Source organism: Trachypithecus francoisi, unplaced genomic scaffold, assembly GCF_009764315.1.
Source record: "Trachypithecus francoisi isolate TF-2019V2 unplaced genomic scaffold, Tfra_2.0 Lachesis_group11, whole genome shotgun sequence".
Lineage (NCBI taxonomy): Eukaryota > Metazoa > Chordata > Mammalia > Primates > Cercopithecidae > Trachypithecus > Trachypithecus francoisi.
This window is the reverse complement of record NW_022681456.1, coordinates 99,391,485-99,404,357: the sequence shown is the minus strand read 5'-3', so window position 1 is coordinate 99,404,357 and position 12,873 is coordinate 99,391,485. Positions and strand designations below refer to the sequence as shown.

The 12,873-nt window shown below is 44.8% G+C and overlaps 1 protein-coding gene across 1 annotated transcript in view; it reads left to right on the top strand.

The window, feature by feature from the left end:
• The window catches only part of RESF1 (retroelement silencing factor 1), a 33,881-nt gene extending 32,804 nt beyond the window's left edge, over positions 1–1,077 (top strand). The window contains 1 exon segment of the mRNA XM_033222477.1: positions 347–1,077. Within this exon segment, the coding sequence (XP_033078368.1) occupies positions 347–504 (158 nt within the window). The 3' untranslated portion in view covers positions 505–1,077.
• Positions 1,078–12,873: the final 11,796 nt, after the last annotated feature.

The following is a 12,873-nucleotide window of genomic DNA, read 5'->3' as shown; positions in this document are numbered from 1 at the left end:
TAGTTTAGATAGCCATTTAAAAAGTCACATTCATATTAATGATTCGTATTAATGATATGCAATGATACATTTTATTGAGCCATGAGTAAGGTAGAACAGAACAGCCCAGGGCAGTGAAGATGGGGCAAGGAGGTAGGAGTAGAAAACAGCCCCCAAAAGAAAGGCAAGATATCATGTATATGTAACTTAAAATTCTGTAGGTGAAGAGCTGTGGTTCTCAAACTTTTGCTTAACTCCTTGCCTTAATTTTTTATCCCACCAGTATATATTTTCCTTCTGAATTTTGATTATATATTGATCACAGCTAACATTAAGATAAAGTAAGTAAAATTTTTATTTCCCTTAGATAATGTTAATTCAAGACTCTCAAAGAGAAGCTTCAGTGCAGATGGATTTGAGATGCTACAAAACCCAGTAAGAGATTCAAAAGAAATGTTTCAAACCTACAGACAGATGTACCTGGAGAAGAGAAGCAGAAGCCTTGGTAGCAGTCCTGTGAAATAATTATAAGATGTGGTTTTGTAATTGTCACTGGGAAATTTCTTTCCTTTTCTGTTCAAAATATTTTGCTGACTAATGAGAAATGCCACGATAAAGATTTCTCAGAGTTTGGTTCCCATTTTCTTTGTATTTCATTGAAAGTGCTTAATTAAAATGGCTTGAGAACTTTGGGTAGCCATGTGTAAGAAATGGATGGTATTCACCGAGGAAACCATAAGGTATTTGAATTTCTTTTTTATTGAGCCAGGTTTACCATTATTTTAAAAGGAGTGCTTATACAAATCAATTTGAAATTCTACCCATCCTGAGGGAGGACTGTTCCTCAGTTAAGGACTTGTTTATTTAAATGGGACTGTAAATATGTTTTGGTTTTTAAGCTATATTAGCAAAGCTTATTTTTCAAAAATACCCACTGTGATGTGAATGTCAAAATATATTCTCAAGTGTTTTATAACTAATTATAAACTGTTTTTCGGAAGTCTTATTTTATACTTGTGAAACTGAACATAATTTTGGGACAACGTTTAAACTTTACTTTTCATACTTGAAATAAACATTTATTTTTTAAAAAACTAACTTGAAACCTTCACAGCTCAGTTTCTTTTTGGTTTCCTACCTTTAAAAGGACGCATTTTGGAAAGTGCTTTCAAAAGCTGAAATGCGAGGTGGCTCAACGCCTGTAATCCCAGCACTTTGGGAGTCTGAGGCGGGTGGATCACGAGGTCAGGAGATCCAGACCATCCTGGCTAACACGGTGAAACCCCGTCTCTACTGAAAATACAAAAAATTAGTCGGGTGTGGTGGCAGGCGCCTGTAGTCCCCGCTACTCGGAAGGCTGAGGCAGAAGAATGGCATGGACCTGGGAGGCAGGACTTTGCAGTGAGCCGAAGTTGCACCACCGCACTCCAGCCTGGGCGACAGAATGAGACTCCTTCTCAAAAAAAAAAAAAATTTAAATGCCACAGCAGCTGTGACAGTATGTAATTTTAGATTGCATTCACGTGAGAACACAAAAAATTTATTAGGTTCGGGAAATTTCAAGGAAGTGTGGAAGGCAAGGTATAACTATTTAACTATTTCTAGTTTTACTTTATCTACTAGAAAAGGATGGGAGTTTTTCTTTTGAGACAGGGTCTCACTCTGTTGTCAAGGCTGGAGTACTGTGGTGTGATCATGGTTTACTGCAGTCACTGCTCCTGGGTTTAAACAATCTTCCCACCTCTGCCTCCTGAGTAGCTGGGACTACAGTGTGCTAACACACCTGGCTAATGTAAAAAAAAAATTATTTAATTTGCTAATTTTTGTATTCTTCCAGTTTTAGTGTGTATGCTGCCAGAGTGAGCACATAATTTTGTTTTTGGTTTTGTTGTTGTTGTTTGTTAATGTTTGGGGTATTTTTTACGTTTTTTTGTTTGTGTTTCGAGATCGACTCTCGCCCTATTGCCCAGGTTGGAGTGCAGTGGCGCGATCTTGGCTAACTGCAACCTCCGCCTCCCAGGTTCAAGTGATTCTCATGCCTCAGCCTCCAGAGTAGCTGGGATTACAGGTGCCCGCCACCATGCCCAGCTAATTTTTGTATTTTTAGTAGAGATGGGATTTCACCAGGTTGGCCAGGCTGGTCTCGAACTCCTGACCTCAGGTGATCCACCCACCTCAGCCTCCCAAGTGCTGGGATTACAGGCATGAGCCACCGCTCCCTGCCTGTTTGTTTTTTTGAGACGGAGTCTCGCTCTGTTGCCCAGGCTGGAGTGCAGTGACGCCATCTTGGCTCATTGCAACCTTCAGGGATTCTCCTGCCTAGTAGCTGAGATCACAGGCCCCCGCAACCACACCCAGCTAATTTTTGTATTTTTAGTAGAGATGGGGTGTCACCATGTTGGTCGTCAGGCTGATCTCAAACTCCTGACCTCGTGATCTGCCTGCCTCAGCCTCCAAAAGTGCTGGGATTACAGATGTGAGCCACCACACCCGGCCCTGAGCACATAATTTTAAAATACATACATTTTTGGAGACAAAATGATCATGTTGCCCAGACTGGTCTTGAACTCTTGGGCTCAAGCAATCCTTTGGCCTTGACCCCCAAAGTACTGGGATTACAGATGTGAGCTACCACGCCCAGAGCATGTTGGTTATTTTTATAAAATCTTAATGCTGTATATATATATAATTTTCATTTAAAAACTATGTACAAGGTAGACCAATGGATTTTAATGAAACATTGCAATTTCTTGTGCTTTTAGCTTTCATATTACAACCAACCTTTAGGAAACAACTGCAGTCATGCATCATTTAATGACTGGGATATGTTCTAAGAAATACATCTCTAGGTGATTTTATTGTTGTTGTTGTTGTTTGTTTTTTGAGATGGAGTCTCACTCTTGCCCAGGCTGGAGTGCAGTAGCATGATCTCCCCAGGAGTGCAACTTCCACCTCCTGGGCTCCAGCAATTCTCCTGCTTCAGCCTCCCAAGTAGCTGGGATTACAGGCACACACCAGAACGCCTTGCTAAAGTATTTTTAGTACAGATGGGGTTTCACCATGTTGGCCAGGCTGATCTTGAACTCCTGACCTCAAGTGATCTGCCCGCCTCAGCCTCCCAAAGTGCCAGGATTACAGACGTGAGCCACCACGCCCAGCCTACTTCATTTTTTAAATAGTAAAAAACTAAATATTATCATGCTTAAATGCCTAAATTAGAGATTGATTCACCTCAGGTGATCTGCCTGCCTTGGCCGCCCAAAGTGCTGGGATTACAGGTGTGAGCCACTGCACCTGGCCAGTTTTGGTCTTGTGTGACTATCCTAGAATGTACTAGGTTTGTGTAAACCTAGATGGTACAGGTTGAATATCCTAAATCTAAAATCCAGAGCTGGGCACGGCTCATGCCTGTAAGCCCAGCACTTTGGGAGTCTGAGTTGGGTGGACCACCTGAGGTCAGGAGTTTCAAGACCAGCCTGACCAACGTGGCAAAACCCCATCTCTAGTAAAAAACCCGCCTCTACTAAAAATACAAAAAAATTAGCCGGGTGTGGTGGCAGATGCCTGTAATCCCAGCTACTTGGGAGGCTGACGCAAGAGAACTGGTTGAACCCCGGAGGCGCAGGTTGCAGTGAGCCGAGATTGCGCCATTGCACTCCAGCCTGGGCAACACGAGCAAAACTCTGTCTCAAAAAAAAATAAAATCCAAAATGTTCCAAAATCTGAAACTTCTTGAATGCCAGTGTGACACTCAAAGAAAATGCTCATTTGAGCATTTTGGGTTTTTGTTTTTGTTTTTTTTTTTTTTGAAGCGGAGTCTCGCTCTGTCGCCTGGACTGGAGTGCAGTGGCCGGATCTCAGCTCACTGCAAGCTCCGCCTCCCGGGTTTACGCCATTCTCCTGCCTCAGCCTCCCAAGTAGCTGGGACTACAGGCGCCCGCCACCTCGCCCGGCTAGTTTTTTTGTATTTTTAGTAGAGACGGGGTTTCACTGTTTTAGCCAGGATGGTCTCGATCTCCTGACCTCGTGATCCGCCCGTCTCGGCCTCCCAAAGTGCTGGGATTACAGGCTTGAGCCACCGCGCCCGGCCTGCATTTTGGGTTTTTGTATCTTTGGATTAAGGATGCCTAGGTGGTGAGTGTAACGCAAGTATTCCAAGATCCAAAAATATCTGAAATACTTTGTCCCAAGTATCTCTGATGAGATGTAGTCAACCTAGATGTCCTACTGTGTTACTGTACTGAATGCTGTAGGAAATTATAGCAGTAGTTAAGTATTTGGGTCTAAACATAGAAAAGCTACTGTAAAAATACACTATAAAAAATAAATGGTACAGGGCATAGTGGCTCACACCTGTAAACCTAGAACTTTGGGAGGCCAAGGGGGAGTGGATCACCTGACTCAGGAGTTCGAGACCAGCCTGGCCAACTTGGTGAAACCTCGGGTCTACTAAAAATAGAAAAATCAGCTGCGTGTGGTGGCGCATGTCTGTAATCCCAGCTAGTTGGGAGGCTGAGGCAGGAGAATCACTTGAGCCTAGGAGGTAGAGGTTGCAGTGAGCCGACATTGTGCCACTGCACTCCAGGTTGGGCTACATGAGCAAAACTCCATCTCAATGAAAGAATGAATGATGTACCTGTATTGGGCACTTAATATGAACCATAAATGGCACTTGCAGGACTGGAGGTTGCTTGCAAGTCAGTGCATTGCTCTGAGCAAGTGAATGTGAAGGCCTAAGACATTATTGTATACTACTATCAACTTTATGAACACTGTACACTTAGGCTGCACTAAATTTATTTTTATTTTTTATCGCGAAACGGGGTCTCTCTGTCACCCAGGTTGGAACGCACTGCTGTAGTCTCAGCTGGCTGAAACCTCTGCTTCCCTGTTTCAAGTAATCCTGCCACATCAGCCTCCAGGGTAGCTGGGAACACAGGCGCAACCCAGCATGCCCAGCTAATTTTTTGTAACTAAATTTATTTAAAACTTCAATAGAACTTAGCTTATGGTAACTATATAAACTTTCTAAATTTTTAACTTAATTTTTTTTTTTTTTGAGACGCAGTATTGCTGTGTCTCCCATGCTGGCTAGAGTGCCGTGGTGCAATCTCAGCTCACTGCAACCTCCATCTCCCAGGCTCAAGCTGTTCTCCTGCCTCAGTCTCCCGAGTAGCTGCGATTACAGGTATGTGCCACCACGCCCAGCTAATTTTTGTATTTTAACTGAAGACAGAGTTTCAACCATGTTGGCCAGGCTAGTCTTGAACTCCTGACCTCAGGTGATCCACCTACCTTGGCCTCCCAAAGTGCTGGGATTACAGGCATGAGCCACCACATGTGACCATTAATTTTAATTTTTAGTTTTTTAATTCATTTCGAGACAAGGTTATGAAACTGCTAATTTTGTATTTCTGGTAGAGACGGGGTTTTGCTGTGTTTCCCAAACCGGTCTCGAACTCCTGGGCTGAAGCAGTCCTCCCGCCTGGGCCTCCCACAATAAAGTGCTGGGATTCCAGGTGTGAGCCACTGTGCCTGGCCGCCAAATTCTTAGCTTTTTAACTTGTAACAACAGCTTAAAACACAAGTACACTGTAGAGCGATACAAAATCTTTTTTTTTTTTTTTTTTTTTTTTTTTTGAGACAGAGTCTTGCTGTCTCACCCAGGCCTGGAGTGCACTGGCGTGATCTTGGCTCACTGCAACCTCCACTTCCTGGGTTCAAGTGATTCTCCTGTCTCAGCCTCCTGAGTAGCTGGGATTACAGGCACCTGCCACCACTTGCCCAGGTAATTTTTGTATTTTTAGTAGAGATGAGGTTTCACCAGGTTGGCCAGACTGGTCTCGAACTCCTGACCTCAAGTGGTCTGCCTGCCTCAGCCTCCCAAAGTACTGGGATTACAGGTGTGAGCCACAACACCCGGCCTTTTCAAAATTTTCTTTATACTTTTTGTATAGGCTCTTTTTTACTAATTTTTTTTTTTAATGTAAACTTTTTTTCAAATTGAAAACTAAAACAGGGCCGGACATGGTGGCTCACACCTGTAATCCCAGCACTTTGGGAGGCCAAGGCGAACAGATTGCTTGAGTCCAAGAGTTCAAGACCAGTACAACGTGCTGAAACCATGTCTCTACAAAAAGTACAAAAAGTAGCCGGGTTTGGTGGTGTGCACCTGTAATGCCAGCTACTTGGGAGGCTGAGGTGGGAGGATGACTTCAGCCCTGTCCCCCTACAAAAAACACACAGAACCAGAAAAACATTAACCTTGGCTTGCATGGAGTCAGGATCATCAGTATCACTTGTCTTCCACCTCTACATCTTGCCCCATTGGAAGGTCACCAAGGGCAGTAACACGCATGGAGCTGTCATCTCTTATGATAACAGTGCCTTCTGGAACACCTGAAGGACCTGGCTGAGGCTGTTTTATAGGTTTTGTTTGTTTGTTTGTTTTGAGACAGTCTTGCTCTGTTGCACAGGCTGGAGTGCAGTGGCGCGATCGTGGCTTCACCGCAACCTCCACCTCCCAGGTTCAGGTGATTCTCCTGCCTCAGCCTCCCGAGTAGCTGGGACAACAGGCGTGAGCCACCACACCCAGCCTATTTTTTAATTTATTTAAATTTAAAAAATATTTTTTAATTTTTTAAAAAGTAGAAAACCGGGCATGGTGGCTCACGCCTGTAATCCCAGCACTTTGAGAGGCCGAGGCAGGCGAATCATGAGGTCCAGAGATTGAGACCATCCTGGCCAACATGGTAAAACCCCATCAGTACAAAAAATTAGCTGGGCATGGTGGCGCATGCCTGTAGTCCCAGCTACTCGGGAGGCTGAGGCAGGAGAATCGCTTGAACCTCAGAGGCGGAGGTTGCAGTGAGCTGAGATTGCACCACTGCACTCCAGCCTGTCAACAGAGTGAGACTTCGTCTCAAAAAAAGATAAGTAGGAATACATTATAAATACATTATACATACATAAAAAGCATAATATACTAAACACAAATCACTAACAGTCATTATCACTGTCAAATATTATGTACTATATATATTTTTAAATCAGATTTGCAAAAATGTACAACTGCCCATCTTTCCTCATTCTCCTGGTAAGTATTTTTCATAAACATTTGGCTGGGTGCAGTGGCTCATGCCTGTAATCCAAGCACTTTGGGAGGCCGAGCCGGGCGGATCACCTAAGGTCAGAAGTTTGAGACTAGCCTGGCCAAAATGGTGAAACCCCGTCCCTTCTAAAAAATACAAACATTGGTGGGCTTGGTAGTTCACGCCTATAATCCCAGCACTTTGGGAGGCCAAGGCAGGTGAATCACGAGTTCAGGAGTTCGAGACCAGCCTGGCCAACATGGTGAAATCCCACCTCTACTAAAAATACAAAAATTAGCTGGGTGTGGTGGCTCGTTCCTGTAGTCCCAGCTACTCAGGAGGCTGAGGCAGGAGAATTGCTTGAACCCGGGAGGCGAATGTTGCAGTGAGCCAAGATGAAGCCACTGCACTCCAGTCTGGGCAACAGAGTAAGACTGTCTCAAAAAAAAAAAAAAAAAAAAAAAAGTTAAACACGTGTGGTGGCACTCGCCTGTAGTCCCAGCTCCTCAGGAGTCTGAGGCAGAGGTTGCAGTGAGCCGAGACTGCGTGCCACTGCACTCCAGCCTGGGAGACAGAGCGAGACTCAGTCTCAAAAAAAAAAAAAAAAGTATATAAATGTAATGGGTTCATCATTTTAAAATGAAATATCTTCAAAATTTGTTTCAAGTTCTCATGGAATAGATACTGATAAATGTTTCTTGGTAGTCTTCAGTTTTTAAGGTTGTAAAAATAAATACTTTTTTCTTTCTTTTTTTTTTCTGGGGAGGGGGAGATAGGGTCTCTCACTCTCACCCAGGCTGGGGTGCAGTGACGTGATCACAGCTCACTGCAACCTCCACCTCCTGGGCTCAGGCAGTCCTCCCACCCTAGCCACACAAGTACCTGGAACCACAGGCCCGTACTACGGGCCTGCTAATTTTTGTATTTTGGGGATTTTTTGTAGATAATGGGGTTTTGCCATGTTGCCCAGGATGGTGAACTGGGCTCAAGCAATTTGCCCACCTCAGCCTCTCGAAGTGTTGGGATTACAGGTGTGAGCCGCTATGCCCAGTCCCAAAGTCAGTCTTTTTGTAACCTAATCTCAGAAATGGCATCTCTTTCAATTTTGCTACTTTCTATTTGCTGGAAGTGAGTCACAGAATTCCAGCCCATACTCAAGGGGGTTACCCAAGGGCATAAATATTAGGAAATGTGCTTTTTATTTTTTTTTTTTTTTATTTTTTTATTTTTTGAGACGGAGTCTTGCTCTGTTGCCCAGGCTGGAGTGCAGTGGCCGGATCTCAGCTCACTGCAAGCTCCGCCTCCCGGGTTTACGCCATTCTCCTGCCTCAGCCTCCTGAGTAGCTGGGACTACAGGCGCCTGCCACCTCGCCCGGCTAGTTTTTTGTATTTTTAGTAGAGACGGGGTTTCACCATGTTAGCCAGGATGGTCTCGATCTCCTGACCTCGTGATCCACCCGTCTCGGCCTCCCAAAGTGCTGGGATTACAGGCTTGAGCCACCGTGCCCGGCGGAAATGTGCTTTTTAAAAGTTTTTGGAGGCTGGGTGCTGTGGCCATGCCTGTAACCCCAGCACTTTGGGAGGCTGAGGTGGGTAGATTACCTGAAGTCAGGAGTTGGAGACCAGCCTGGCCAACATGGCAAAACCTTGTGTCTACTAAAATTACAAAAATTAGCTGGGCACGGCTGGGTGCGGTGGCTCACACCTGTAATCCCAGCACTTTGGGAGCCCAAGACGGGGAGATCACGAGGTCAGGAGATCCAGACCATCCTGGCTAACACGGTGAAACCCCGTCTCTACTAAAAATACAAAAAATTAGCTGGGCGTGGTGAGGGGTGCCTGTAGTCCCAGCTACTCGGAAGGCTGAGACAGGAGAATGGCATGAACCTGGGAGACGGAGCTTGCAGTGAACCGAGATCACATCACTGCACTCCAGCCTGGGCGACAGAGCGAGACTCTGTCTAAAAAAAAAAAAAAAATTAGCCATGCACAGGGGTGCATGTCTGTAATCCTAGCTGCTTGAGAGACTGAAAGCAGGAGAATCACTTGAATCCGGGAAGCAGAGGCTGCGGTGAGCCGAGATCACGCCCCTGCACTCCATCCAGCCTGGGCAATACAGCAAGCCACCGTCTAAAAAATATAACAGGCCAGGCGTGGTGGCTCATGCCTATAATCCTAGCACTTTGGGAGGCCAAGGTGGGCGGATCACCTGAGGTCAGGAGTTCGAGACCAGCCTGGCCAACATGATGAAACCGTCTCTACTGAAAAATACAAAAATTAGCCAGGAGTGGTAGTGGGCGCCTGTAATCCCAGCTACTCAAGAGGCTGACGCAGGAGAATTGCTTGAACCTGGGAGGTGGAGGTTGTGGTGAGCCGAGATTGTGCCACTGCACTCCAGCCTGGTCAACAGAGTGAGACTCCATCTCAAAATAAAATTATATATATATGTAGAGAGAGAGAAAGGCAGGTGCAGTGGCTCACGCCTGTAATCCTAGCACTTCGGGAGGCTGAGGCAGGTGGATCATCTGAGGTCAGGAGTTTGAGACCAGCCTAGCCAACATGGTGAAACCTCATTTCTACTAAAATTACAAAAATTATCTGGGTGTGGTGGAATGAGCCTGAAATCCCAGCTACTGGGGAGGCTGAGGCAGAAGAATCACTTGAACCTGGGAGGTGGAGGTTGCAGTGAGCCAAGATCGCCCCGTTGCACTCCAGCCTGGGCTAAAGAGTGAAACTCCGTTAAAAAAAAATAAATAAAAAATACAACAATTTAACCCGATATATTTAAAACCACATGTAATTAATATTTTTAAATTACTAATAAAATAAACTTTATATTGAGAATGAGTTCTGGTATGTATTACACATGTACATCCTAATTTAGATTAGCATTTCAAATGCTCAGTAACCATCCATCCATGGCTAGTAGCAATTAAGTTGGACAGCACAGGCCAGGCATGGTGGCTTATACCTGTAATCCCAGCACTTTGGGAGGCCAAGGATGGCAGATCACTTGAGGTCAGGAGCTTGAGACCAGCCTGGCCAATATAGTGAAACCCGTCTCTACTAAAAATACAAATACTAAAGATAGAAAATTACTAAAGATAGAAAAATTATCCTGGTGTGGTGTCACACGCCTGTAATCCCAGCTACTTGGAGGCTGAGGCGGGAGAATTGCTTGAACCCAGGAGGTGGAGGTTACAGTAAGCCAAGATCACGCCACTGCACTTCACCCTGAGCAATAGAGCGAGACTCTGTCTCAAAAAAAAAAAAATGGACATCACAGGCTAGCACATAAAAGGTGCTCATTTTTTAATATTTTACTTTTTGGGTTTTTTTTTACACACAAAGCACTAAACTGTTGTTTTTAATTCACACGTAATTGTTCTTTTTTTTGAGACGGAGTCCTGCTCTTGTCGCCCAGGGTGGAGTACAGTGCTGCAATCTTGGCTCACTGCAACCTCTGCCTCCCAAGTTCAAGCTATTGTTCTGCTTCAGCCTCCTGAGTAGCTGGGATTGCAGGTGCTCGCCACCATGCCTGGCTAATTTTTGTACTTTTAGTAGAGACAGGGTTTTGCCATGTTGGCCAGATAGATTTCAAACTCCTGACCTCAGGTGATCCACCCGCCTTGGCCTCCCAAAGTGCTGGGATTATAGGCGTGAGCACCGCTCCCGGGCTTATTTTCGTTTTTTGAGACAGTCTGGTCCTGTTGTCTAGGCTGGAGTGCAGTGGCACTCCAGGTGAGAAGTGGTCTCACCTGAGCCTCCCAAGTAGCTGAGACTACAGGCACACATCACCACACCTGTCTAATTTTTTAATTTTTCTTTTGTAGATGAATCTCTCTATGTTGCCCAGGCTGGTCTCAAACTCCTAGCCTCAAGCAATGCTCCCTGCTTGGCCTCTCAAAGTGTTGGGGTTACAGGTGTGAGCCACCTTGCCTGGCTGTTTTTAGTTTTTTGAGGAACCTCCATACTGTTGTCCATAATGGTTGTACTAAGTTTCATTCCCGGCAACAATGAATGTAAGAGTTCTCCTTTCTCTGCATCCTTGTCAGCAGTTTCTTTGTCTTTTTGATAATTGCTGTTCTGGGAGTTGCTCATTTTTTGAGAATTTGTCAAGTGCTATGCCAATTTATTGCTTGATCCTTGGTATATAGTTATCTCATTTAATACACACACAAACCTGACATGCAGGTATCTTTATCCCCAATGTTAAAAAGAAAACTATTTGTTTTATTCACCATTGTACCCAATTCCTGTCTTGTTTTCTTAATGAATATTTATTTTATTTTATTTTATTATTATTATTATTTTTTGAGACGGAGTCTCGCTCTGTCACCCAGGCTGGAGTGCAGTGGCCAGATCTCAGCTCACTGCAAGCTCCGCCTCCCGGGTTCACGCCATTCTCCTGCCTCAGCCTCCCGAGTAGCTGGGACTACAGGCGCCGCCACCTCGCCCGGCTAGTTTTTTGTATTTTTAGTAGATACGGGGTTTCACCGTGTTAGCCAGGATGGTCTCGATCTCCTGACCTCGTGATCCGCCCGTCTCGGCCTCCCAAAGTGCTGGGGATTACAGGCTTGAGCCACCGCACCCGGCCATGAATATTTATTTTATAAGTAAATGAATGACTATTGAGGAATGAACATTTGGGCTTAAAAATGTTAAATAACTTGTCCAGGTGCATGACAGAACCAGGATTCAAACCCACTCTGACCAACTCTGCGCTCTCATGGCCTCCTCTACGGACAGATGGGCGAGCTGATAAGTTGATAATTAGCACATTAATAAGGATTTTAAGCCCTACCAAAAAACTAATCCATCATTTATCGCTATATGAAGCAGTTAGTATATAACTAAATATCAGAAAACATACAAAAATGATTGGGGATATTACGGAAATAAGCATTAAGAGACAGTTGTGATATTATGGTATGTGACCAAAAAAGAATTAATTGATACTGCAGCCAACCTGATTATATCCTGCCACCAGGAATGACGGAGAATACTAGCTTTTGAGTTGCTTATTCTGCAGTATTGTATAGCCCTTCTTGAGCAAATTTTGGGGCGTGATTAAAAGTGAAGTGGAAATCTGACCAGGAGCAGTGGCTCACGCCTGTAATCCCAACACTTTGCAAGGCTGAGGTGGGCAGATCGCTTGAGGTCTGACGTCTGGAGTTCGAGACCAGCCTGGCCAACATGGTGAGCCCCATCACCATTAAAGATACAAAAAAAATTAGCTGGACCTGGTGATGGGTGCCTGTACTCTCAGCTACTCAGGAGGCTGAAGTTCATTCACATTTATATCTCTACAAACCAGCATAGTGCAGACAGGGAAAAGCTAACATTAAACAACCGTCAGAACATGCACGGGGAATGTCCTGTCTGGTTTGATGGGCCTTTAAGAACCTTGTCCCTTAGGTATTTAGGGGAATATCACTGGGCTATTCCTTTCACCCTGAGTTTTTATGGCAAAACTGTCTGATAGTTTTGTATCTGCACTGTCTTAGCCCTGTGACTGCTGGGCACTTGTGACTACTGTGGAACTAAATTAGTTTTATTTTATTTTTTGTAGACAGAGTCTTTCTTGCTCTGTTGCCAGGCTGGAGTGCAGTGGCATGCTCTCAGCTGACTGTAACCTCCACCTCCCGGATCCAGGTGATTCCCGGATTCAAGTCTTGGCCTCCCAAGTAGCTGGGATTACAGGTGCATGCCACCACGCCCATCAATTTTTTGTATTTTTAATAGAGACCAGGTTTCACCATGTTGGCCAGGCTGGGTGGTCTTGAACTCTTGGCCTCAAGTA